Source organism: Culex pipiens, chromosome 3 (genome assembly GCF_016801865.2).
Source record: "Culex pipiens pallens isolate TS chromosome 3, TS_CPP_V2, whole genome shotgun sequence".
Classification (NCBI taxonomy): domain Eukaryota; kingdom Metazoa; phylum Arthropoda; class Insecta; order Diptera; family Culicidae; genus Culex; species Culex pipiens.
Genome location: NC_068939.1, coordinates 77,268,276 through 77,293,067, shown reverse-complemented (window position 1 = coordinate 77,293,067; position 24,792 = coordinate 77,268,276). Strand labels below are relative to the sequence as shown.

At 41.8% G+C, this 24,792-nt stretch overlaps 4 protein-coding genes across 6 annotated transcripts in view; 3 read left to right on the top strand and 1 right to left on the bottom strand.

Annotated features, from left to right (window-relative positions):
- The window catches only part of LOC120428565 (G-protein coupled receptor 52), a 103,087-nt gene that overhangs the window by 55,977 nt on the left and 22,318 nt on the right, over positions 1 to 24,792 (bottom strand). The window lies entirely within an intron of this gene.
- On the top strand, positions 1,959 to 6,205 carry LOC120428568 (uncharacterized). The gene is made up of 3 exons (XM_052709914.1): positions 1,959 to 2,205; positions 2,266 to 6,113; positions 6,190 to 6,205. The coding sequence occupies exons 2-3, from the start codon at positions 2,512 to 2,514 to the stop codon at positions 6,203 to 6,205; spliced, it is 3,618 nt and encodes a 1,205-aa protein (XP_052565874.1). The 5' UTR covers positions 1,959 to 2,205; positions 2,266 to 2,511.
- LOC128093232 (uncharacterized) lies at positions 6,220 to 8,976 on the top strand. Of its 3 annotated transcripts, XM_052709281.1 has the most exons (3): positions 6,220 to 8,626; positions 8,687 to 8,763; positions 8,832 to 8,976. In XM_052709281.1, exon 1 carries the CDS (start codon positions 6,283 to 6,285, stop codon positions 8,440 to 8,442), a length of 2,160 nt encoding a protein of 719 aa, XP_052565241.1. In that variant the 5' UTR covers positions 6,220 to 6,282; the 3' UTR covers positions 8,443 to 8,626; positions 8,687 to 8,763; positions 8,832 to 8,976. The 3 variants fall into 3 exon arrangements, with proteins under 3 accessions (XP_052565241.1, XP_052565239.1, XP_052565240.1); XM_052709279.1 differs by having other exon boundaries at positions 6,220 to 8,763; XM_052709280.1 differs by having other exon boundaries at positions 8,687 to 8,970.
- LOC120428564 (uncharacterized) overlaps positions 22,341 to 24,792 on the top strand; it is a 53,849-nt gene continuing 51,397 nt past the window's right edge. Inside the window, exon 1 of the mRNA XM_039593592.2 lies at positions 22,341 to 23,292. Within this exon, the coding sequence (XP_039449526.1) occupies positions 22,751 to 23,292 (542 nt within the window). The 5' untranslated portion in view covers positions 22,341 to 22,750. The remainder of the gene's footprint in view (positions 23,293 to 24,792) is intronic.

Here is a 24,792-nt window from a genome sequence, read left to right as displayed (position 1 = left end):
AAAAAGCAGTCGACATGAAAACATGACTTTTTTATTAAAAAAAAGTCCGTTGCAAAATTGCCCTGCCAACCACCGAGCTGCACACACTATTGGTGTCAATCAATTACAGTTTATGAATGGAATGGCTGCAGATTTGCAAGGTTGATCGAATTTGTCTCTGTATGGAAGAACAAATTTCGTTAAATTTACTCAAATGTTCCATTAGTTCCCTATCAGTTAAGCTTATAATATCAAGCTCGTTTAATATTGATTTAACAAAATTTAGTACCTCATTATCCCGGATTTTCCCATTTTCAGCTCCAGATTACCCTCCATTTGTCTGCTCGCCATCCTACATCAGCCCAGCAGCAGCTGGGTGGAAGCTGTGTGCAACCAAAATCAGAACAAAACTTCGATTTGCATAAATTTACCATATATCATCATATCGATTTACCAATTCAGAACGTAAAACGGCGGCTTTTATTTTTAAAGAGTGTAGGTACCTCTCCGATACAGCAGCTCCTGAAAAAGCTTCTGAACAAAGCTACTGACCGTACTCGAGGTTGTCTCTTTTGCATGCCGAGCAGAGATGATGACCGTCTGTGAATATCTTTTAACCATTTATTGGTCCAGTGGCACTAACCGCAGCACGAGCGTATGAATGGGAATATAATAATATAATCGAACGGGGCCTTGCCGGCCCAGTAGTTTTGTGGATGACCAGCTCCAGCTGGATTGGCGGTTCAACTGTCAGTTGAATATTCATTTGGTAGCTTCTTGGTGACCTCCTTGAACTCTGTAATTCTCCTGCCGGAGTGCCGTTGAGATATTCTGGTTCGATTTGTTTGAGTGAAAAGGACAAATTGTTGAGGTAATCGATGTAGGAGAGTATAAATAGAATGTTTTTAAAAATATTGTATTGACTTTCTTATTTACGCTTATTTTACCTCTTCTCGAAACATGATCGAACATAAAAACTGTTAGTCACAAATTGGAAACGACTCATTTGGGCAATATACATTATAAGTCTATTGAAATTAATTTGAAAACGTCACAGACATCACTATATTTTGAACTTTTATTCTTCTTTACGTTCTATACAACCTATACAGACAGGTCAAAATTTTGAAAATCTGGCAATGTATCGATTAAAAATCTGGAAAAATCTGGCAGACGAAAATCTAACAAATCTCAATGGTGAAAATTGAGAAGGATATGAATGAATATAAAAGATTGTAGAATTCAGATGTTTTAACTGTTTTAAGGCCTAAAAAGGTAGAATATACTTTTTATTTAATAAAAACACATTCTAATATTTTTGTTTTTCAATTAAAATCATTCATTTTAATCAAAAAATTGTACAAAATGGGCATAAAGTAAAAAATCTAGCAAAATCTGTCAATATCTGGCACTGAGAAGGATGAATCTTTATTCTGGCTGACACTTGAAAAATCTGGTATTCCCAGATTTATCTGGCAACCTGGCAACCCTGTATACAGAAGAAGTATAGCTTAAGATATCTAATTGTCCAAAGAGTCACAAAGTACTTATTGTCCATGAAGGCATATAGACGAATTTGAACAAATTTGTTGGTTTTTTTCCATTTTTGAATGAATAATTGCGATAATAATCTGCGATTCCAGCTATAAATAAAGAATATTGAACACAAGGTTTAAAATCAGTAGGCAGAAAAATAGCTTTTTCATAAAATAAGGCGCCGCTTAGGAGTATTTTCGAAAGAAGTTGTTGCAAAATGAAAGAGGCAACATTAAGCTTTGTTGGAAGTTAGGGTAGTTCATGATTAGGGTAGTTCAGAAAATTAAACTTTTCAGGATTATTTCTAGAATGTTTTCTACTTTTAGAAAGTTGTTGTCACACCACACAACAAAAATTTTTCTCGCAACCTACGGTTACGGTTAATTTTATCACAAGCATCAGATCACAACCTCTAAAAATCTGATTTTAGCAAGGCTGTTGGCACCGCGATGAACCATCCTAGCGCAGCACGTGAAACACGACAGGCAAAAGGGAACGCACAATAAGAACTCGGTGGCCGGAAAGGCGGTCCGCAACGAACGGCCGGGTAAACTGAGAAAATAGGACAAAAACAAACCATTTCATGTGCAAGTTAGAAGTGTGCTCGGGCGATCTCTAAAATTATTTGATTTCTCCCTAATCTGTGCCGGATTCGAATACCAAAAACAGTGTTTTGATCCGGATTAGTAGGTAGAATCGATTTACTCCCCAATTAGGGCAGAAACTTACTTATTTGTATTTCTTAATTAGCTTTTAATTATACCCCACGTGGAATATTGGCCGAAGGCAAATTTGTTACCTAATTGAATATCGATCGATCGTAGCCTGTAAGTAAAGTTCATTTGATCTGGAGAACTTTAGATTCTAAAACTAATGCGAAAACTTTAATTATTAGTTAAATACTGTGCCCGCCAGCAACAATAGCACCAACAGAGAGTTGCATCGGTACTTAAGGAAAAACTGCTCATGTAAGATAGTTTATTCGCCCAATTTGCTATGATACTAAATAAAATGAATTTTTCTAGTTTTAAGCTGCTAATACAAAAAGGCTGCTTTAAAAACTCAGTTGTTCACAAGTCCGAACAAAACTTAAAAATGAGCAACCTCACTGGCTATTGCTGCGGGATCTGCAAGGCTGCGGTGGAAAAGGACGGTGACCTGCCCTTCTGCGACCACTGCCAGCAATTCTTCCACTACGAGTGCGCGCAGCTCGAGAAGGGCGTCAAGGACGATTCCTGGAGGTGCCCCAACTGCGCGGCCGAAATGGAAGTCACCCAGGTCATCGTGAAGTTTGACGACCTGGAAAAGACCCTGCAGGAGCTGGAAGCAGAAGCGAAGCGCCAGGAGGAGAGAATCTTCGCGGAACAACAGCTGCACAAACGTCGCCTGGAGCTGCAACAGCAAACACAGCAGCGTCAACAAGAGGCCGAAAGGCAGATGCTGGCCCTCGAGCAGCAGCTCATGGAGCAACAACTCGCTGCCGAGAAGCAGTTCCAGGAACAGCAGAAGAAGAATAAGGAAGAATTCGAGGCCAAGATGGCACAACTGAAAGCCGAGGCAAAGAGTCCTAAAACAAAAAAGGAAAAGAAAATCAAGAAGTCCAAAGGGGACAAAAAGAAGCTCGATGCCTCCGGCACGGCTGGCCCCAGCGGAATCTCAACGCCGCTCCGACATCCGGGTGTTACGATTCCAGAAGTACCCAAACCAAAACCGACTCCGATACCGGCGGACTCAGGTGAAGAGGGTAACGGCAACGAAGGAGACGAGTCCGGCTCGGACACTAGCGGAACGGAGACGGAATCCAGTTCGTCGGATGATGAGCAGGAAAAAGCGGAAGTAGAACCACCCAAGCAGCTACGGGGGCCAACGAAGGCGCAGCTTACTGCCCGCCAGTTCTTGGCCAGAAAACTGCCCGTATTCACTGGACGCTGCGAGGAGTGGCCAATGTTCATAAGCAGCTATGAGACGTCGAACCTGGCCTGCGGATTTTCGAACGTCGAGAACCTCGCCAGACTGCAGGACAGCATTCGGGAGCCAGCGCTGACCAATGTGCGCAGCCTACTGTTGCTGCCTGAGAAGGTCCCGGCGGCGATCGAAACTCTACGCATGCTGTACGGCCGGCCCGAACAGCTGCTCAACACGCTGTTGATCAAGGTACGGAAGGCCGACTCTCCCAGGTCGGATCGTCTGGAGTCGTTCATTTACTTCGGCGTCGTGGTCCAGCAGCTCGTAGACCACCTCGAGGCCACCCACATGAACGATCACCTGGTCAACCCACTGTTGATCCGAGAGCTAGTGGAGAAACTACCCGCCGGGTCGAAACTCGAATGGATTCGGTTTAAGAAGCAGAAGAAGCACGTCACGCTCCGAACTTTCGCTGACTTCCTGTCGGACATCGTGACCGATGCAAGCGAGGCCACACTGTTCACTGAACCGCAGCTGCAACATCAGCCGCAGGCTCGCAGAGACGCCAAACCAAAAACTGGGTCCAGAACGCACGAAAGCTACCTTCACACTCACGCTGCTGCGGAGAATAGCGGAGACACAAACCACGCGGGTGTAAACAACAACAAAAGACCATGCAGGATTTGTGATCGCACCGACCATCGAGTCCGCAACTGTGAGAAGTTCAAACAGCTGAAATTGGAGGATCGTTTGGATGCTGTCAAGAAGTGGCAACTCTGCAAGCTGTGCCTGAACGAGCACGGGTCTGCCCGCTGCCGGATGAACTTCAGGTGCAATGTGGGAAACTGCAAGGAGCGGCACAACGCACTTCTGCACAGCGACGTCCCCGCAACGGTCGCCAACTGCAACGCTCACGATGTGCGGGCCAGACAGCCGGTGATCTTCAGGATGATTCCGGTCACGCTGTACAACGGCGGCAGATCGGTCAACATTATCGCGTTTCTGGACGAGGGAGCTTCGTACACGTTGGTGGACGAGTCCATCACGAAGTTGCTGAACGTTCGCGGCTCAGTTCAACCGCTGCGCATTATGTGGACCGCTGGAGTTTCAAGGCTGGAGAAACAATCGGAGAACGTCTGCCTGTCGATCTCTGCCAGAGGGGTGTCGACTCAGTTCCAGATCAAGAACGCCCACACCGTGAACGAGCTGAAGCTTCCGGAACAAACCGTGTGCTTCGCCGACGTCGTCAAGGAGTACAAGCATCTGCACGATCTCCCGGTGGCAGATTACCGCGGCGCGCCGAAGATCTTGATTGGCTTGAAGGATCTGCACCTGTACGCGCCTCTCGAGTCTCGCATCGGTGGCACTGGAGAACCAATCGCTGTAAAGTCGAAACTTGGATGGACGATCTACGGCCCCCACGAGAACAACGCGCCAGCAGCTGAATTCGTAGGTCATCATGCTTGTCACCAAGTCTCTAACCAAGACCTGCATGATCTCCTTAAGAACCAGTACTTCCTCGAAGAAACTGGCATCTCCATGGCGCTGCTGCCGGAGTCGGACGAGGACAAGCGAGCCAGGTCGATTCTGGAGTCAACGACGGTGCGGATTGGAGATCGATACGAAACCGGCCTGTTATGGAAAGCGGACGACACAAGTTTCCCCGACAGCTACGTGATGGCGCTGAAAAGGTTGAAATCCCTGGAAAGAAAGCTGCTGAAGAACGACTCGCTGTACGACAACGTGCGGCGCCAAATCGTCGAGTATCAACAGAAGGGCTACGCGCACAAGGCCACCCAGCAAGAACTGGCTGCGTGCGATCCGCGAAAGGTGTGGTACTTGCCGCTGAACGTGGTGACGCACCCCAAGAAGCCGGAGAAAGTACGCCTCGTGTGGGACGCGGCCGCTACTGTGGCGGGAGTCTCGCTCAACAGCCAGCTGCTCAAGGGGCCGGACATGCTGACGTCGCTTCCTTCCGTGATCTTCCGATTCCGTGAACGTCCTGTCGGATTCGGAGGTGATATCAGGGAAATGTATCACCAGCTACGCATACGGAAGGAAGATACGAACGCCCAGAGGTTCCTGTTCCGGAACGACCCAACGGCCGAGCCTGAGGTGTACATCATGGACGTCGCCACCTTCGGAGCAACTTGCTCGCCGTGTGCCGCGCAGTTTGTGAAAAACAAGAACGCGGAAGAGTTCTCGAAGCAGTTTCCCGCGGCGGCAAAGGCAATCGTGGAGAACCATTATGTTGACGATTACTACGACAGCGCATCGACGGTAGACGAAGCGATTCAGCGGGCGAAGGAGGTCAGACTCATCCACTCGAAGGCGGGTTTCGAGATCCGCAATTGGGTGGCCAGTTCAAGCGAGGTTGTCCGCGCGCTGGGTGAGAAGAAAGCCGATCAGAAAGTTCACCTCAGCCAAAACAAGGCGACCGGCTACGAACGAGTGCTGGGCATTGTGTGGAACACGAGCACCGACGAGTTCTTGTTCTCGGCCGAGATGAGAGAGGATTTGGAGCGGTACTTGAAAGGAGAGCTGCGGCCCACGAAACGGGTGGTGTCGAGCTGCGTAATGAGCCTGTTCGACCCTCAAGGTTTTCTGATCTCGTTCACGATCTTCGGGCGAATTTTGATCCAGGACTTGTGGCGGGCTGGCTGTGATTGGGACAAGGCGGTCGACGACGAAGCGTGGGAGAAATGGAAGCGCTGGGTGAGTCGCCTGCAAGAAGTCGAAGGCGTTCGAATCCCACGGTACTACTTCCAGGGCGCGCACGATCTGAACTACGAGACGTTGGAGCTTCATGTTTTCTGCGACGCGAGTCAGTGCGCTTACGGTGCTGTTGCCTTCTTTTGGATTATGTCGTCGATGGGCCCAATCTGCGCGCTCGTGTCCGGGAAGTCAAAGGTGGCACCGCTGAAGCTGCTCAGCATCCCGCGCTTGGAACTGCAGTCAGATGTGGTCGGCTCGAGACTCATGAACTTCGTGCAGGAGAACCACACCCTCAAGATTGCGGAACGGTTCATCTGGTCAGACTCCGAAGTTGCTTTGTCGTGGATCCATTCTGACCAGCGAAAGTATAAGCAATTCGTTGCCTTTCGCGTCGGCGAAATTCTGACGCTGACCAAGCAGAGCGAGTGGCGTAAGGTGCCATCAAAGCTGAATCTGGCAGACATGCTCACCAAGTGGGACAACAAGCACAGTTTCGGGCCGGACGGGCCATGGTCACGAGCGCCGGAATTCATCGAAGAAGCCAAGAGACTGTGGTCCATCTCGAAGCAGCAGGTGCAGCTGAACACGCCCGAGGAGATGCGAGCGAGTGTGCTGTACCACAGCATCATTGTCACCGAGCAAATCATCGATCCTCAAAACTTCTCTCGCTGGACGGTGATGGTAAGATCCGTGGCGTGCCTGGCTCGATTTCGCTCCAATTGTCGCAGAAAAGCAAAGGGTTTGCCGATTGAAGCACTTCCCCTTTCGAAGGCGATGAAGGGGCTCGTGAACAGGACCGTGCCAACAGTTCCAGTCCCGCTGAAGCGGGAAGAATACCAGATGGCGGAAACATACTTGTGGAGATGGGCGCAAGCGGACTACTTCCCGGACGAGGTGACGACCCTTCTTAAAAACCTCGAACTCCCCGCGGACAAGAAGCTATCCCTGGAGAAGAGCAGCGTGCTGTACAAGCTGACCCCGTTCCTGGATGAGCAGAAAGTGATGCGAGTTGACGGTCGACTTGAGCGAGCTACCATGGTTCCGTTTGAGGTTCGCTTTCCCGTCATCCTGCCCAAAGGTCATCCCGTGACAACGAAGCTGCTGGAGCACTATCACCAGAAGATGGGCCACGCGTACTTCGAGACGGCAATCAACGAGCTTCGGCAGCGTTTCTTCATCCCGAACCTACGAGCCGAGCTGAAGCGGGTGATGACGGCGTGCGTGAAGTGCAAGGTGGACAAAAGCGTACCGGCGATCCCAAGAATGGCACCACTTCCAGTCCAGCGTGTGACTCCACATCAGCGGGCGTTCAGCTACACCGGGGTCGACTACTTCGGCCCAGTAGCAGTGACGGTCGGGCGGCGTTCCGAAAAGCGTTGGGTCAGCCTCTTCACGTGTTTGACCACGCGTGCCATCCATCTGGAAGTCGTGCATAGCTTGACCACACAGTCGTGCGTCATGGCTATCAGACGATTCGCTTGCCGGAGAGGAATGCCCATCGAGTTCTTCAGCGACAACGGCACGAACTTCCAGGGCGCGAGTAAGGAGATCGTACGCGTGGACGCGGAATGCAGAGAAGAGTTCACCGACGCCAGAACGAGCTGGAACTTCAACCCACCATCAGCGCCGCACATGGGCGGGGCCTGGGAGAGGCTTGTGAGGTCGGTCAAGGAAGCTCTGAAGGCGTTCGACGACGGGAGAAAGCTGACGGACGAAGTGTTGCTGACCAGTTTGGCGGAAGCGGAGGATCTCATCAACACACGTCCGCTGACGTACCTGTCAACCGAAGCAGGATCAACTGAAGCTCTTACGCCCAACCATTTCTTGCGAGGAGTGACGGCCAACGATAGAGCTCAACGCGCTGAATCGACCAGTCCAGCCGAAGCTCTCCGAGACTGCTACAAGCGGTCGCAACTCCTTGCTGACTGTTTTTGGAAACGCTGGATTGCGGAGTACCTTCCGACCCTGAACCAACGGACGAAGTGGCACGCGGAGGCGGAGCCTATTGCGTGTGGAGATGTCGTCTACGTCGTGGAAGGCGCTAACCGCGCCAACTGGGTCCGGGGCATCGTGACGGAGGTCTTCAAGGGTGCCGATGGACGCATTCGGCAGGCGATGGTGAGGACAAGCAGAGGAGAGCTGAAGCGGCCGGTGAGCAAACTGGCGGTGCTAGAGATCCAGGAGCGTAAAACTGGTGCGAAGGAGGCTCCACCCACCAGAGTTACGGGGCGGGGCGATGTTGGCACCGCGATGAACCATCCTAGCGCAGCACGTGAAACACGACAGGCAAAAGGGAACGCACAATAAGAACTCGGTGGCCGGAAAGGCGGTCCGCAACGAACGGCCGGGTAAACTGAGAAAATAGGACAAAAACAAACCATTTCATGTGCAAGTTAGAAGTGTGCTCGGGCGATCTCTAAAATTATTTGATTTCTCCCTAATCTGTGCCGGATTCGAATACCAAAAACAGTGTTTTGATCCGGATTAGTAGGTAGAATCGATTTACTCCCCAATTAGGGCAGAAACTTACTTATTTGTATTTCTTAATTAGCTTTTAATTATACCCCACGTGGAATATTGGCCGAAGGCAAATTTGTTACCTAATTGAATATCGATCGATCGTAGCCTGTAAGTAAAGTTCATTTGATCTGGAGAACTTTAGATTCTAAAACTAATGCGAAAACTTTAATTATTAGTTAAATACTGTGCCCGCCAGCAACAATAGCACCAACAGAGAGTTGCATCGGTACTTAAGGAAAAACTGCTCATGTAAGATAGTTTATTCGCCCAATTTGCTATGATACTAAATAAAATGAATTTTTCTAGTTTTAAGCTGCTAATACAAAAAGGCTGCTTTAAAAACTCAGTTGTTCACAAGTCCGAACAAAGGCAATTCAGGGCAATGTTTTAGACAAAAAATGTTTCTAGCACTTAAGAGCTCTGGAATTTTTTTTTTCGATTTCTAAAAATAATATTTTTGACTTTGACGGTTAAAAAAAATTCTAATGGTACCTCTATTTGTACAATCAACTGACAATAATTTGAATTGTAAATTTTAGTGGTGCCTATCAGAAATTTAAAAAAAAACCCTGATTAAATCACTGCTTATTTTTGGTATACAACATTTTTTTAAGCAGATCTTTGAAGGACTTCACCAAACTTTATCATTTTCAATAGGAACTTATGGGACCTGAAACCGAGCTGAATGGAACAAACCTAGAAACAATCCGTTCTGCAAGTGCTAAGAAATTCGATTGAAAGAAATGTCATTTCTACACACACCTCCTTTGCTCAGAAATCGATATGGATACGTGAAGGTATCCTAAGAGGTTTATTGTAAAAGTTCATATTTCAAGAGATTTTATAGACATGGCAAAACAAATCTTTCTTTTTCACATTGAAAATTTGTCCATTTTAAAATTTGACAATTTTGGGTGACATTCAAAATGTTATTTTTCCTCATCCTTCATACAGTCATTTCTCATATTCGGAATTGTTTAGAGATAGCCCAATGTTGAAATAGTCATGGAAAGTCGATAATTGAACATAATTATTCGCTTTTACATCATTTTGAATAGTTTTCTTGTGATCTTTCGATTGATGGGTGAACTGCTCAATTTAATGTTTAATGTTAAATAAATAAATCCACAAATTTGGAACACTTTTTCCTTACAGATGTTAACGAACTTGGGTTTTCTCTAGAAGCGCATATTTTCAACAAAATAATGATTACTAATGCTAAAACCAACCAATTCTTAGGTCAACTATGACATTGTAAATTGTCTGATGCTTTTGATAGAAATTAAGTTCAAATGAGGTGTTTCGTAACTATGAGAGGTTTACACCACGATATTCCTCTAATTGGTCGCAGTGGTATCAAGACTCAACAAAAAAAAACTATGAGAGGTACAATAATATCCCACACTTATGGAACAAGCAATTTCAGTTTGAAATTCTTAACAACACTACAGAAAAAAAATCTGGTAAAATTTCCTCGGAAAATGGCCAAAATTTCACTTTTCTGAAAATCTCCATATAAAATCCGGGTTTCGTGCTAACTATTTTGACAGACAGGTAATCCTGCATTACCTTATGTAATCTACATACCTTAATGCAAGTCTACTGTTAACTTGGCGACGCCGACTTCGTAAAACCAATTCAACCAAATTTCGAGACAATGCACAGAACAGTCAGCCAAACAAAACTTGTAGGTATGTTGTTGTTTACATTACGTACTCTATTTTTTGTTTATTCATGATCAAAACTTAACACGCGTTTTTCTCGGATCGTCCATAAACGACGTACGAGAAGATAGCACGATTACGACGATTTAAGATCCTCTTGTTAGATCCTCCATATTTGGTCCAAACAAATATGTCATTCATGATTGAATTACTGATTATATTAACATTTCAACAATATCTATTAGAAGTAGCGGCCAATCATAACTAGTTTGCTGTTTGCAGGCCACTATCTGGCAACAAAAAATCAACGCCCCAAACTGCTGGCGCAAACCATTATAATTATCAACGCGCTGTCGGGAATGCTCAGCGCCTTAGCGCGAGAAACTAGAACCTGCTGCTGCTGCTCGGGCTGCTCTCATATTTAATTAAACTTGATAGCCTAAAAGTGCGACCGAGAACCCCGGCTAGCCAGCCAGCCCGGAAGAAACAAGAAATATCTATCCCATCCTCTGCCAGTGAGAATAATGGTCCAAGGGGTGGCTCGAAGACCCTTGAATAGAGGTCGTCCATTTTGATAAAAAAAATCTGATTTTGAAAAGGATGAAAAATGAAAGTTGTAGAAACATTGCCAAAGTTCAAACAAATTAAAAATTAAGCACACTGATAGCCAAGGGTCACCACCGTACACCACGATGACCTGGTCGAGCCAAGACGTGGTGGTCGCTTCCTTCTATGGAAATAATTCGATTGAAAATAATTTGATAACAGCCGTCAGCTCCTGATCGGGCCTTCCCTTGCCTTGCCTCGTCGGAACTCCCCCAGCTTCTTCCAATACCAAACTGCTGGCAAGTGCTTTCCGACCAGCCCTCGAGCCAATTCTGTGTGGAGCACGGAAGATACCAATGAATGCCAAAAACAGGTTTCTCGGACTTCTCGCCGACAGCATAAAACAACATTGGAACTTCATCCGAAAACATATTGATCAGCTGCAATTGGCCGTATAAGAGAATCGTCATTCTCAACGCGATTTTAATCGTCGATGACTGTGTTTTGATCTCCAGCCATCCTCTTTTGGACGGAGAGGGACTCAGGAAGCACTCTGCTGCCTCGAGTGGCGTCTAGGAAGTGCGCGTGAAGCCGTTTTCTTCTGCAACATTCTTCAGTTTGTTTAGAGCAGTACTCCACACGAGACGCGATCAATCATTTCGAGACCGAAGGGCCTTGAAAATGTTTTAAGAGCAGCGCTCACTCGTCGTGATCGATCGCGTGAAGGGTCTTGTCTTAGCGACGGCATCGTTAGCAGCACATGTCAATAAAGGCGTCGTGATCGTGGTATTTTGGCGCATAAACGTCGATTTCATTTATCGTCGTGATCGTGCTATCTTGTCGCAAGTGGTTTTGGGCTAAATTTAGTGTTTTGGTTTTGGTTTTGGTTTTGGGCTAAATGTAGTGTTTTGGTTTTGGTTTTGGTTTTGGTTTTGGTTTTGGTTTTGGTTTTGGTTTTGGTTTTGGTTTTGGTTTTGGTTTTGGTTTTGGTTTTGGTTTTGGTTTTGGTTTTGGTTTTGGTTTTGGTTTTGGTTTTGGTTTTGGTTTTGGTTTTGGTTTTGGTTTTGGTTTTGGTTTTGGTTTTGGTTTTGGTTTTGGTTTTGGTTTTGGTTTTGGTTTTGGTTTTGGTTTTGGTTTTGGTTTTGGTTTTGGTTTTGGTTTTGGTTTTGGTTTTGGTTTTGGTTTTGGTTTTGGTTTTGGTTTTGGTTTTGGTTTTGGTTTTGGTTTTGGTTTTGGTTTTGGTTTTGGTTTTGGTTTTGGTTTTGGTTTTGGTTTTGGTTTTGGTTTTGGTTTTGGTTTTGGTTTTGGTTTTGGTTTTGGTTTTGGTTTTGGTTTTGGTTTTGGTTTTGGTTTTGGTTTTGGTTTTGGTTTTGGTTTTGGTTTTGGTTTTGGTTTTGGTTTTGGTTTTGGTTTTGGTTTTGGTTTTGGTTTTGGTTTTGGTTTTGGTTTTGGTTTTGGTTTTGGTTTTGGTTTTGGTTTTGGTTTTGGTTTTGGTTTTGGTTTTGGTTTTGGTTTTGGTTTTGGTTTTGGTTTTGGTTTTGGTTGACGCTTTTATTGTAGTTAGAAGCCGTTTGGAAGTCGCAATTCAGATTTTTATGTAAACTTTGGCAAATACGAGTATTTATACTCGAGACAAAAACTAATATGCAATAACTCGACATACAGAGTATTCTCGTGTGGCAAGATATCAAAACGTCAACGAAGCACTCCTCAAGCTATCAAATTGAAAGTACAAATAGCTCACTCGCACACGTCACTTCCAGGGCACTTTGAACAACTTTGAAGTACCTCAACGGGTGTACACTTAGCTCCGAGGTGAAAGTGGTACCTACCTCTACAATCACCGTTGATAACATTGTGTCCCGGGCTGCAACAGGAAACACGCATTTTACAAGCTACTATACATGGTGTAACAGGACCATTAGCTGATTAAGAATAACTTGCTGGGCGCGCGATCGAACCTGATCGCTCTCTCGGTGGTAACACCTGATCATGGGTGTCGTAAATTAATGTTATTAGGCAATCAGGGCGCCGCCGCCACTGCATTATTAATGTAGAAATAAAAAGTAGTGTGTCGCTTGAAGCTTGTTGAGCGCGCGCGAGGCGTTTTCCAGATAGACATGCACTGATAGTGTATCCCACGAGGGTGTACTTGGTGCTTGGTAAGATGCTGTAAGGTGCCATGTTTTGGTGCAAATTTAATTTATTTAAAATCAATTATCCTGTTTATAAATAAAAATAACTCGATTGTAAAAAAATATGGGCAACACAGCGTTACTTATGTGCTATCTCATGACACAGAATTAAAGATTTATAAAATATGTTAAACAAGAAAGCTAAAGATTTTAATATTAAACGTAAAATGTACAAAATGAGCTGTTCATCTGAATAATAGATCGGCATAATTCAAAACATGTTCTGTATGGATCACAATGTTTTGAACAAGGATCCTCCTACCTCAATGAAACTTTTTGCCCAAGTTTTGCAACATCTCTTGAGAAGAAAAAACTCACAAAGAGATACCCACACCAAAGAGCAGCAGTACCAGTTGTAAAGAGAATGCTCTGCGATGTCAAAGGTAGTGTGTCCTATTGTTTGAGTATTTGGGATGTTTATAATTTAATATTAAATATACTGATCGATTTCAAGCATTTTTTTAAACTGGTGATTTTTCAATTTTGGATGTGGAAATGGCACATTTTGTGCAATGACATAAGGCTTTTAAGGCCCAGCGAAAATTAAAACATACAGAGAAACCTCTTTTTACTCGGATCGTCTTGCACCCTTCTACAAAGTAGTAGGTAATTAAATTTCCTACAAGAATCTCACACTTGGACAATTTTGGGCGAGACCTGCGCCACCTGCTGCAAAAATCCTGAAGCGATGTTTTTCCCCATACATTTTTGCGATTTTCCCCATATAAACTTCAACGATGAAAAGCGACCCCTTAGCCTTAACCGATTTGGCTCAAAATTGGCACAGTTACTTGTTTTTGCCTAAAGAATCGATCCAGGGGGTATCTCTTGCGATTTTCCGAAATTTTCAATTTTTCTTGTCACCCTACTCAACAGTCAGAGGTAATACAGATAATACGCTGCACACTTTATTTACACATTTTTGTTTTTCTTTAAACAGGCTTGTTTTAAACAAAAAATATTAGATATTTTTTAGGATTACCTTCAAGTCACTCTAACTTATGCACATTTTGAACTGCATAAAATAATTCGTTGGCGTCGAACTGAGAAAAATTGATCGCGGTGAATACTTTTCTACCACAGTCTTTTGAGTGGCATTTTTATGAGTGCGTTTATGAAAATTTGGCATTCAATTTCGTGAAGGATTTCGTTTAGTTTAAGGGGTTGAAACTTCGAAAAACTGGTCAAAAATGGTCAACATCATCACTTTAAAAAAAAACTATTTTGTAAAATTCTGATAGCTTGTGAAGAATACATACAAACCCCTCATGTTTCTATGTATGTATGTATGTATGATCCCCATACCATGTACACATGTGAGCGCTAGGTGAACAATTCGATCATCTTTTACTCCGTAATCTGTACACCCACGTGCATAAGTTTTTTTGCACGAATTTTAATGCTACAAATACCGGCGCATAGATCAAAATGGTTTTCCGCTTCCCTCCCCAAGCGCCGGAAATTTGTAGCGGGTGTAGGGACACTTCGCATAGACGCCCTTGCTCCCATCACGTCACTGAGGGTATGGAGCGACGAGAAATTAATAAGCATGCCCCCCCCAGTCGAACCTTCATTAGAGAAGCAGGCAATCCACAACTCACAGCGAACGACCGAGGGAACACCCTACCGCGTATATAATAAGGTTGGCGTAGTTGAGCAATTCTCTACGAAATCGGTCTTTTTTCTTCAAATTTAATTTTTGTATTTTTTTATCCGAATGAAACTTTTTTGGTGCCTTCGGTATGCCCAAAGAAGCCATTTTGCATCATTAGTTTGTCCATATAATTTTCTAACAAATTTGGCAGCTGTCCATACAAAAATGATGTATGAAAATTCAAAAATCTGTATCTTTTGAAGGAATTTTTTGATCGATTTGGTGTCTTCGGCAAAGTTGTAGGTATAGATACGGACTACACTGGAAAAAAATAATACACGGTAAAAAAAAATTGGTGATTTTTTTATTTAACTTTTTATCACTAAAACTTGATTTGCAAAAAAACACTATTTTTATTTTTTTTTATTTTTTGATATGTTTTAGAGGACATAAAATGCCAACTTTTCAGAAATTTCCAGGTTGTGCAAAAAATCATTGACCGAGTTATGAATTTTTTAATCAAAACTATTTTTTTCAAAAAATCGAAATTTTGGTCGCAAAAATTTTTCAACTTCATTTTTCGATGTAAAATTGAATTTGAAATCAAAAAGTACTTTAGTGAAATTTTGATGAAGTGCACCGTTTTCAAGTTATAGCCATTTTTATGTAACTTTTTCAAAATAGTCGCAGTTTTTCTTTTTTTTTAAATTAGTGCACATTCAAAAAATATTTTTGAAAGGCTGAGAAAATTCTCCATATTTTGCTTCTTCGGACTTTGTTGATACGACCTTTAGTTGCTGAGATATTGCAATGCAAAGGTTAAAAAACAGGAAAATTCATGTTTTCTAAGTCTCACCCAAACAGCCCACCATTTTTCAATGTCGATATCTCAGCAACTAATGGTCCGATTTTCAATGTTAAAATATGAAACATTTGTGAAATTTTCCGATCTTTTCGAAAACAATATTTTCAAAATTTTCAAATCAAGACTAACATTTTAAAAGGGCGTAATATTGAATGTTTGGCCTTTTTGAAATGTTAGTCTTGATTTGAAAATTTTGAAAATATTGTTTTCGAAAAGATCGGAAAATTTCACAAATGTTTCATATTTTAACATTGAAAATCGGACCATTAGTTGCTGAGATATCGACATTGAAAAATGGTGGGCTGTTTGGGTGAGACTTAGAAAACATCAATTTTCCTGTTTTTAAACCTTTGCATTGCAATATCTCAGCAACTAAAGGTCGTATCAACAAAGTCCGAAGAAGCAAAATATAGAGAATTTTCTCAGCTTTTCAAAAATATTTTTTTCAAAAGTGGGCAAACATGTGCACTAATTTAAAAAAATGAAAAACTGCGACTATTTTCAAAAAAGTCACTTAAATATGGATTTTACTTTAAAACAGTGCACTTTATCAAAATTTCACTAAAGTACTTTTTGATTTCAAATTCAATTTTACATCGAAAAATGAAGTTGAAAAATTTTTGCGACCAAAATTTCGATTTTTTGAAAACAATAGTTTTGATTAAAAAATTCATAACTCGGTCAATGATTTTTTGCACAACCTGGAAATTTCTGAAAAGTTGGCATTTTATGTCCTCTAAAACATATCAAAAAATAAAAAAAATTAAAAATTGTGTTTTTTTGTAAATCAAGTTTTAGTGATAAAAAGTTAAATAAAAAAATCACCAATTTTTTTTACCGTGTATTATTTTTTTCCTGTGTAGTCCGTATCCATACCTACAACTTTGCCGAAGACACCAAATCGATCAAAAAATTCCTTCAAAAGATACAGATTTTAGAATTTTCATACATCATTTTTGTATGGACAGCTGCCAAATTTGTATGGAAAATTATATGGACAAACTAATGATGCAAAATGGCTTCTTTGGGCATACCGAAGGCACCAAAAAAGTTTCAGTCGGATTAAAAAATACAAAAAAAATCGAATGACCGAAATCCTAGAGAACTGCTCAGTTGTCTTGATTGTTTTGTGAGTATGATAGAATAAGTGAGAGTTTTTTTAAAAAAAAAGAACGGGCTCACCAAATAAGAAAACATCAAATCTTGATCCAATCCAGCCTTCAAACTTCAGGTTTCCAATGATGTCAAGTTCCAGCTTCTTGGAATTGAACCGCGACGTCCATTTTCTGTTACTGTTGCTGCTGGGGAATGCTGACCGTGATGAAAACCAGAAAGGAACACCAAATTTTGAAGCTGTCACAAGTTCTTCAGATCTTGAGTGATGACTTTGAAGGTTTTCCCGTTGAATGGTTCCGTGGTTCCTCTGCCAATTGTAAAACAGCTGCGCAGGTTCTTGGCATGTACACTGTACCGCCGTGAGCCGTTCCTCTCTACACTTTCACTTTTGAATTCGAACATTCAAATATTCTTATTAAATGAACCACTACCGGGGCACTTCCACAGCAACCAACACCAGTACCGGAATCACCGGAATCTGCCGGAATCACAATTTTGGAACAAATATTCAAGGAAAAAAAACGACAGCGAAAATCTTTGACGTCCTTCTTCGAGCGTAGCTTACTTCGATCTCATACATACAAACCCCTCATGTTTCTATATACAAATCTCTACTACTGCCCACATTTACTCAGTGCGGACGTTACGCATCGGCGGCCGTTACTGATCGTGTGGTCCGCCCTAGAACCGCCCTGGCGGGCCGAGGGCGAGCCGCCTGGGCGGTTGAAATTTGACATTTGAAATTTTTCAATTTCGTCCGCCCTCCATCCGCCTTGGCGTGCCATGGGCGCATCGCCTGGGCGGTTCAAACTGATCGCTGAAATGTTTCAATATCGTTCGGCCCTCAATCGCCGCGGCGAGCCAAAGGCTGATTGCCGTGGCGGTTTGCATCTGAAGGAATTTATCTCGAATTTGACATTTCAGTCAGTTTTCAACGAGCTTCGGTGGGTGTTGTTATTTAATCGGCGGCTGCTGATTTTCGTTGTTAAGTTTGTGTTGGGAGAAGTGTTGTGTTGTTTAGATTGTTTACTTATGTAAACAAACAGTTGAAAGTGCGTTTGAAATAGTGATTGAAGGTTGTTTTGCAAGAATCGTTATTGTTGGTGTAATTTATGTGACACCCCTTATAAATGTTGTTGGCAGATGTGCAATCATTTGGAATACTTAGAATTTGATATGTTTCATTGTTGTTATGATTTGATTTGTTCTTTTTTGTATGTTTGTATGGAAATTTGGTGTACATTTTGGTAAAAAGTATATCTTTCCCAGGGAAACCTCTTGAAGGGTATCGAGGTGGCCTTTACAAACCGGATTTTGTGCCAATGTTTACTCAATTAATGTTAATGTTTTTTTGTGTGAATGTTAACACTCCATAAGTTGCGGGTTCAGTGCCAGCAGTGGAGGCAATTAGTGGTGCAGCAGCGATTTTTGTCTTTCTTTTGTTTGACGTTTTTTAGGTGTGCATGATGCAGGACGTGGGTAGGAAGTAATTTCAATTATTTTCAATTATCAGTTCAGCGGCAACAATATCATTTAAAATTGTGTTTAATTTTTTTTACAGCTTCCTGGATCATTTATAAATGAACTGCTTATATGTATTTATCTATTCTTCATTTGATTTATTTGAATGTTTATATCATTCCTATTCCTTGTCCTTTTTTCTACCATTCCTCCATACCATATATGATCAAATTTCATGAACTAACGACAGTTACTGAAATAGCAATGGAGCCATCTGAAGAATTTTACTTTAAAATATAATTATCTTTCTTCCAGCTTCCGGAAATCTTCTTCAATTTTAATGCCTACATTTATCTATTCACTAGATGATTTATTTAAATGTTTATATCCTTCCTTATCCTATTCCTTTTCTTTCAGCAATGGAACCATCTGGAGCATTTGTCTTTTTAATTATAGTTGTTTGTTTTGCAGCTTCCCGGAATCATCTTTAAAATTACTGCTTATTTGTATTTATCTTTTCACTGATTTATGTTTATATTCATATCTACCATTTCCCCATACAATATCTGATCAAATTGAATGACAAGTAAGAACATGGGGTGTAATCTACTAGGATACTTTCTTCGGATTAGCTGCGCTTGTGTTTGATTAGATTAGAGTATGAATTGTTAACATTCAATACGTTGCCTGTTTATATGTAATTACCAATAATACATGAACATTTTAAATAATTTAGTTTTTAAGAATTAGTTAAAGAATTGTTTTTATTTGCAGGAAATGGAAAATCTTCGCAACAAGTTTGCTTATCAATATATTATTTTGTTTCTTTATTTTTTTCATCATTTCACCTCAGTGAACTAACAACGCACGTAAGATTTATTGAGAACAAAATTATGTTGAAAATTATGTTTTTTTTTCATATTTTTGTTTTATTTCTAAATTTCAGCACACATGAATCTACAAAGATCTGCATTTCTATATAAGGCACTTTGTGTTTTTTTTTCAGTTTTAGATGAACTTGAAAAAACACTATCAGAATCCTGAAGGAACCTGAACGGGTATTCTGCTTGGGCGGATGAAATATGTATGAAAGGCGAATCGAGGGTGGGCCAAGGCGGTTGGGGCGTTTTGGGCGGATGAACTTTATATGGGGGGCGTATTAAGGGCGACCCGCTGGCGAACCAACCTACAGGGGTGGCTGAACCTTAGATGAAAGGCGCATCAAGGGCGAGCCAAGGCGGTTGGGGCGTTTTGGGCGGATGAACTTTCTATGGGAGGCGTATCGAGGGCGACCCGTTGGCGGACCATCCTATAGGGGCGGTTGAACCATACAAAAACGGCGTATGTGGGGCGGATGAACGGCGGGTGAAACATTTCAAGGCAAACCTGGGCGACCCCGGGGCGAGACGCTGGCGGACCAACGTCACGATAAAAAAAACTGATCGTGCGCCAAATTGTTGCAAATTTTATCCGCCAGCGGGTCGCCCGTGGTCCGCCAAATCAAACGCTGGCGGATCGCCAGAGCGGTTTGGCGGTCCGCCAGCGAACCGCCGGCAGGCTGCCCTGTCAATGTGGGTGTCTTCTCTACAACTTTGTAGAACATTGCACAGTGGTCCAGAACGCAAAATTAAGTGGAAAATGGATTTCCGGAAAATGGTGAAGTTTTGGAGTTTTGGTGTCTTCAGAAGAGTTGTTGCCAATAGAAAAGGAAATTGAAGATCTAACTTTTCATTAATATTTTTGGGATTTTTTTACCGTCTAAAAAGTTGTTGGGCTCGTCAATCCAAGCAACTTTGTCGAAGACAACAAAATTTTATCTAGCAATCTACGCCTTCTACGACGAAATTTAGAGAAAGCATCTGAGCAAACCTTCAAAAATCAGTTTTTTGAACATAGCAATTCAGGGTTAAGTTTTAGAGAAAAGTGTTATTAGAGACACTTTTAGAGCTCTGAAAACGAACATTTTTATTATCTGACAAGTCAATTTGGACTTAAGGGTCAAAAGTTACAGCCATTTTATGGTAAAAGAGATGAAAATTTAAAACTCAAATATCTCGAAAAGGCGCAGGCCAAATTTTAGCACTAAAACGCTGAAAAAATCCAAGAGATATTTTTCTTCAAACTCGAGATATCTTCATTTGAAAATGTCTAATTTTCAAGGGAAAGGTGTATATTTTTCCCGCTGAATCTGAATCTGCCCTCAGAATTGAGCCAAAGTATCAAAAAATCGATTTTTGGTCATATTTTGGGTTTCTATGTAAAATTATCACTATTTATTGACACTATTTTTTTGAATGAAAATATTAATATTTTACCATAAATAAGCCTTAAAATTGCTAAAACTTCTAAATAATGCATAAACAAAATGATTGTAAGGTCTTTTTCGATTGCAAATCCTTTATTTTTGATTTGCAATTTAAACCCGAGCAGACGGAAATACTTTGGGAATAACAATTTTTGATATTTGAAATTACTAGGCCAATAACATTTTATGTTATTTATAACAAGATTTGTTATTCGTCGTTATGAATTTTTTGTTATTGGATTGTTATTATAATAACAGACTTATAACATTTTTAGTTATTCTTCGTATTGTGTAGGTTTTTTTAAAGAACTTTTTCCTACTTTTGATTATCCCTTTAGTAATGTACAATTGTGTCACTAGACAAATTATATTAACACATAGCTGAAAGGACCTCCAAAACTCTATTATGCTTAATAGTTAAACACATTGTGAATTGATTATCTACTTAATAAAAACTGAATTGAATTGAATTGAAAGTTATTCTTCGAACAAATCTTTGTTATTACTTGTTGTTATTTTAACAACTAATCCGATTATCCCAATAACAGTTGAAGGTATTCTTTCATAACAAAAAATGTTATTCCAAAGTTGTTTTGGCTTTCAACCAATATCAGACCAATAACAAATGTTATTATGATAACATAAACTGTTATTAAACCCTTATGCAAAAATGGATTTTTCAAGAAGATTCCATAACACTTTCTGTTATTTTAACAGTATTTGTTATTGAAATGGCATGTATTTTGTTATTACCGTCTGCCCGGGAACATACATATCGAAAGATTTTAAAAGTTAATAAACATAACACATTTTGGGAAACTAATTTTTCGTAAAAAAAAAAACTATAATTTAGAAATTAACAAAAAAACAAAAAAAAATCAACCATAACATTGCCCAAGACAACAAATCAATCAGAAAATTCTTTCAAAAGAAACAGATTTTCAAATATTTACGTACCATTTTTTATGGACAGCTGCCAAAATTGTATAGACCTTTGTATAGCCAAACCAACGACACAAAGTGGCATTTTTGGTCATAAGGAAGGCCCCCAAAATTTTTGATCTAAACCTTCATAATCAATTTTTTTGTGAGCTTTGTGCCTTTTTTTATGAAGTCGCAGCTCATTTTTTTTTCGTTTCGAACGTACACAAAAATTCAAATAGTATTTTTGCACTTTTTGAAATCACATTTAAATTATTTAATGAATTTTCCCAGACAATCAATCAGAATTAAACACTCACGGATGAGAATTTAAAATAAAAATGCATGAAATTTTAATATTGACAGAATAAAAAAAAATATGCTCAATTACTTCTTTGATGTGATAGACCCGTTAAATGTTCAAAGAAAAAAACAACAAAAAATATTATTAATAAGACAATGAATGGAAAATTTATGTTAGGATATCAGTAAAATTCATCGCACTGCAATAGTTTTACCTGGAACACGTTTTTTGAACTACTAAAACTGTTTCGAGGCTACCATAAACTACGTGGACACTTAGGGATGGGTAAGTTGGTTTGGGGTTTGTCCACGCTTCATTACAACAGATTTTTTGTACGGACAATTCTTCAAAAGGGGGAAGGGGGCTTAAATTAAAAAAAAAACAAATTATGGATGGCCCCTTTAGGAAGACAAATAATTTTCAAAACTTTTAAAAAGTGTCTGGAGGTTACATTACACCACTCTCCAAAGGATAACTTCACGCATGTATCTTAGTCAAAGTATTCTCCACACTTTCAACAACAGGCTCACCTCCCCTAGCGCAAAGGGACCAACAATCACGCAGCAGCAGCAGCAACAGCAGCTCCTCCAACATCAACCTCAAAGAAAGAAAGAAAGAAACAACACTGTAAAGTTGCACAGCCCCAACCCGAGTCCCCCGCCCGTGCTCAGATTCATTATTAAATTCTCAGATTACGACCCGGCGCGGCTTTAGTCAGACAGAGACTGTCGGTCTGGTCGGTTTAGCTCGGTGCGCGCGTCAGTTCCATACGCGAGAACTATACAAACGCGCGCGCGCGTAAAGTTGCTTTTAGAATCACGCGCGCGTCTTCCGCGTTTTGCCGGAGTTGGCCGGAGAAAATTGCGGGTTTCGGTGAAGAATTCTTCGAAATTGCTTGCAGTGCATGACCTTTGCATAATTTTCGCGATTTTTCGACGAGAAGTGCTGCGGCTTGCAATTGAATCGAAGTGAAGAAGTGCCCCTAATTGAGTGCTTATTGCGCGCGAAGAAGGTGTTGGTCAATACGACGATCTTGAAAGTGATTCCAGGCCAGGGCCACCGGTTTAATAATTTAGCGGATCAGCTGCCGAAGAAGTGAGCGGTCGAGTCGAAAGCGGTTAACGATGGGCAAATTGCAGAATAAAGTGCTCCTTAAGCTAGGGGTGATCGTAGTGATTAGTGCGATTGCTTGTCAAGCATACCAGCAGCAGCAGCATTCCAGTGACAGTGATTACAGTGAAAACGTTAGTCAGCATCCCGCAGCAGTGCATAGGCATCACAAGCATCACAACCAGCACCGGCTCAACTCGGTATCCTTGGGCCACAGAAATTCCTCTCGTTACTCGATAATTAGTGGAGGCAGTGCAACAGGAAACCATTACCCGCAGCAGCCTCAGCCAACCCACAATTATCACCACAACTCGGCTGCCGCTGGCAACACTGTTGGTCACCACCACCACCAGCAGCAGAACCATCACCAGCAACCCCAGTGGTACCACAGGACGCCCCGTACCCGGGTCAACGATAACGGGGCATTCCGGCCGGGAAGACCCGCGGGAGGTTCGGCCCAGGGTCAAGCTGGCAACACTGCCCTGAGTGCGGTGCGACCCGTGAAGCGTATGCTGAAGCACAACAACCATCACAATCACCACCGGAACGTTACGGGGTAAGAGAGAGAGGGTCCAAGGGTCTTCTGGTGGATCTTGAGGGTCAGCAGTTGGGGGGATTGTTTTGATGTTGTTGTTTGTTGATACTAGGTAGTGCTCGCGAGAAGGAAGGCCCTGCCAAGCAGGTTTCTCGGCGTAGAGGAGTCTTACTCTTGTTGTCTTACTTTGCAACACAATGGACCATTACCGCTCGGTGGTAGTGAAGCATTTATGTTGCTGATGATCAGGGGGCAGAGTTAGTTGATGGATTTCAGGGTTATTCTGGTACTTCCTTACACATTGAACACATTGAACATTCTCGGATTCCAAAACTTTAGCACATATTTCTCATCATTTGAAAAAAAAATCTTTTTACAAAACTTCTCTGTCGGGGACCAACCATAAACCACGTGGACACTTTTTTGGAAATATTCACCCCCTCCCTTGGGTCCTCATGTACTTCTTTCTATGGAAAAACTTTTTTATATGGAGCGTGGATAATTGTCTTCAAATAACAATTCAAATCCAGATTTTTTTTATTGAACGTTTTGTTTTTTGCCTTTCTTACAAAAGAAAGGTTTAAGGTTTGCTTTTGGAAAAACGCTTTACTCAGCAAATCTTTGAAAATTCGTGCACGGATTGGGAATTATCCCAGAATAAAATCCTTTTACTTATTTGAAGGTTTTGATGCGCTCTTTCGATTGAATTTTGGCCCGAAACCCGGAAATCAATGCCTGATTTTTCTGAAATACTTTTGCGATATCTGTATCCGCTGTTAAAATTGTGTGTCTTCCATCATTGGAAAACCGCTCGTAAAACTCACAATTTTTATATTTCTGATGTGTAGCCGTGGGGTCAGGTACGATAATTCTTTTTTCGATTCACAATTTAGGACCGACAAAAGTGGTGGCAGTGCGTGGCCGAATGGTTACGCTGTCCGCTTTGTAAGCGGATGATTCTGGGTTCGATTCCCATCTGCTCCAACCTTCCATCGGATGAGGAAGTAAAATGTCGGTCCCGGCCTCGGTTGTTGTTAGGCCGTTAAGTCATTCCAGGTGTAGGAGTCGTCTCCATGCCATAAGTACAAACAACACACCAAACCAAGCCTACTCCGGTGGAATCGCTGGCGGCGGTTGGACTCGCAATCCAAAGGTCGTCAGTTCAAACACTGGGGTGGAAGGTTCCTTGGAGTAGAAAGAGGTTTGGGTGCTTTCTCCATTCAAGCCTTCGGACTCCTAGGTTCGAGCAGAAACTTGCAATAGAGACCACAAAAGACCCGGGGGTCGTTAATGTGGATGGTTTGATTTGATTTGAAAAGTGGTCAATACTAGTTTTTAGAATTATTTTTTGGACTATTTTACAGATAACACTTTCAAATTCAATGAATTTAATTTCAAACAATAATACATTCGAAAATATGCGCCATTAACTGCTTGTGGCCAAATTCGAAGCTTTTCCAAAATTTATTTCCAAAGATATAGCCTAGCCATATTACTGTTTTACGTCTTATTTTTACGCTA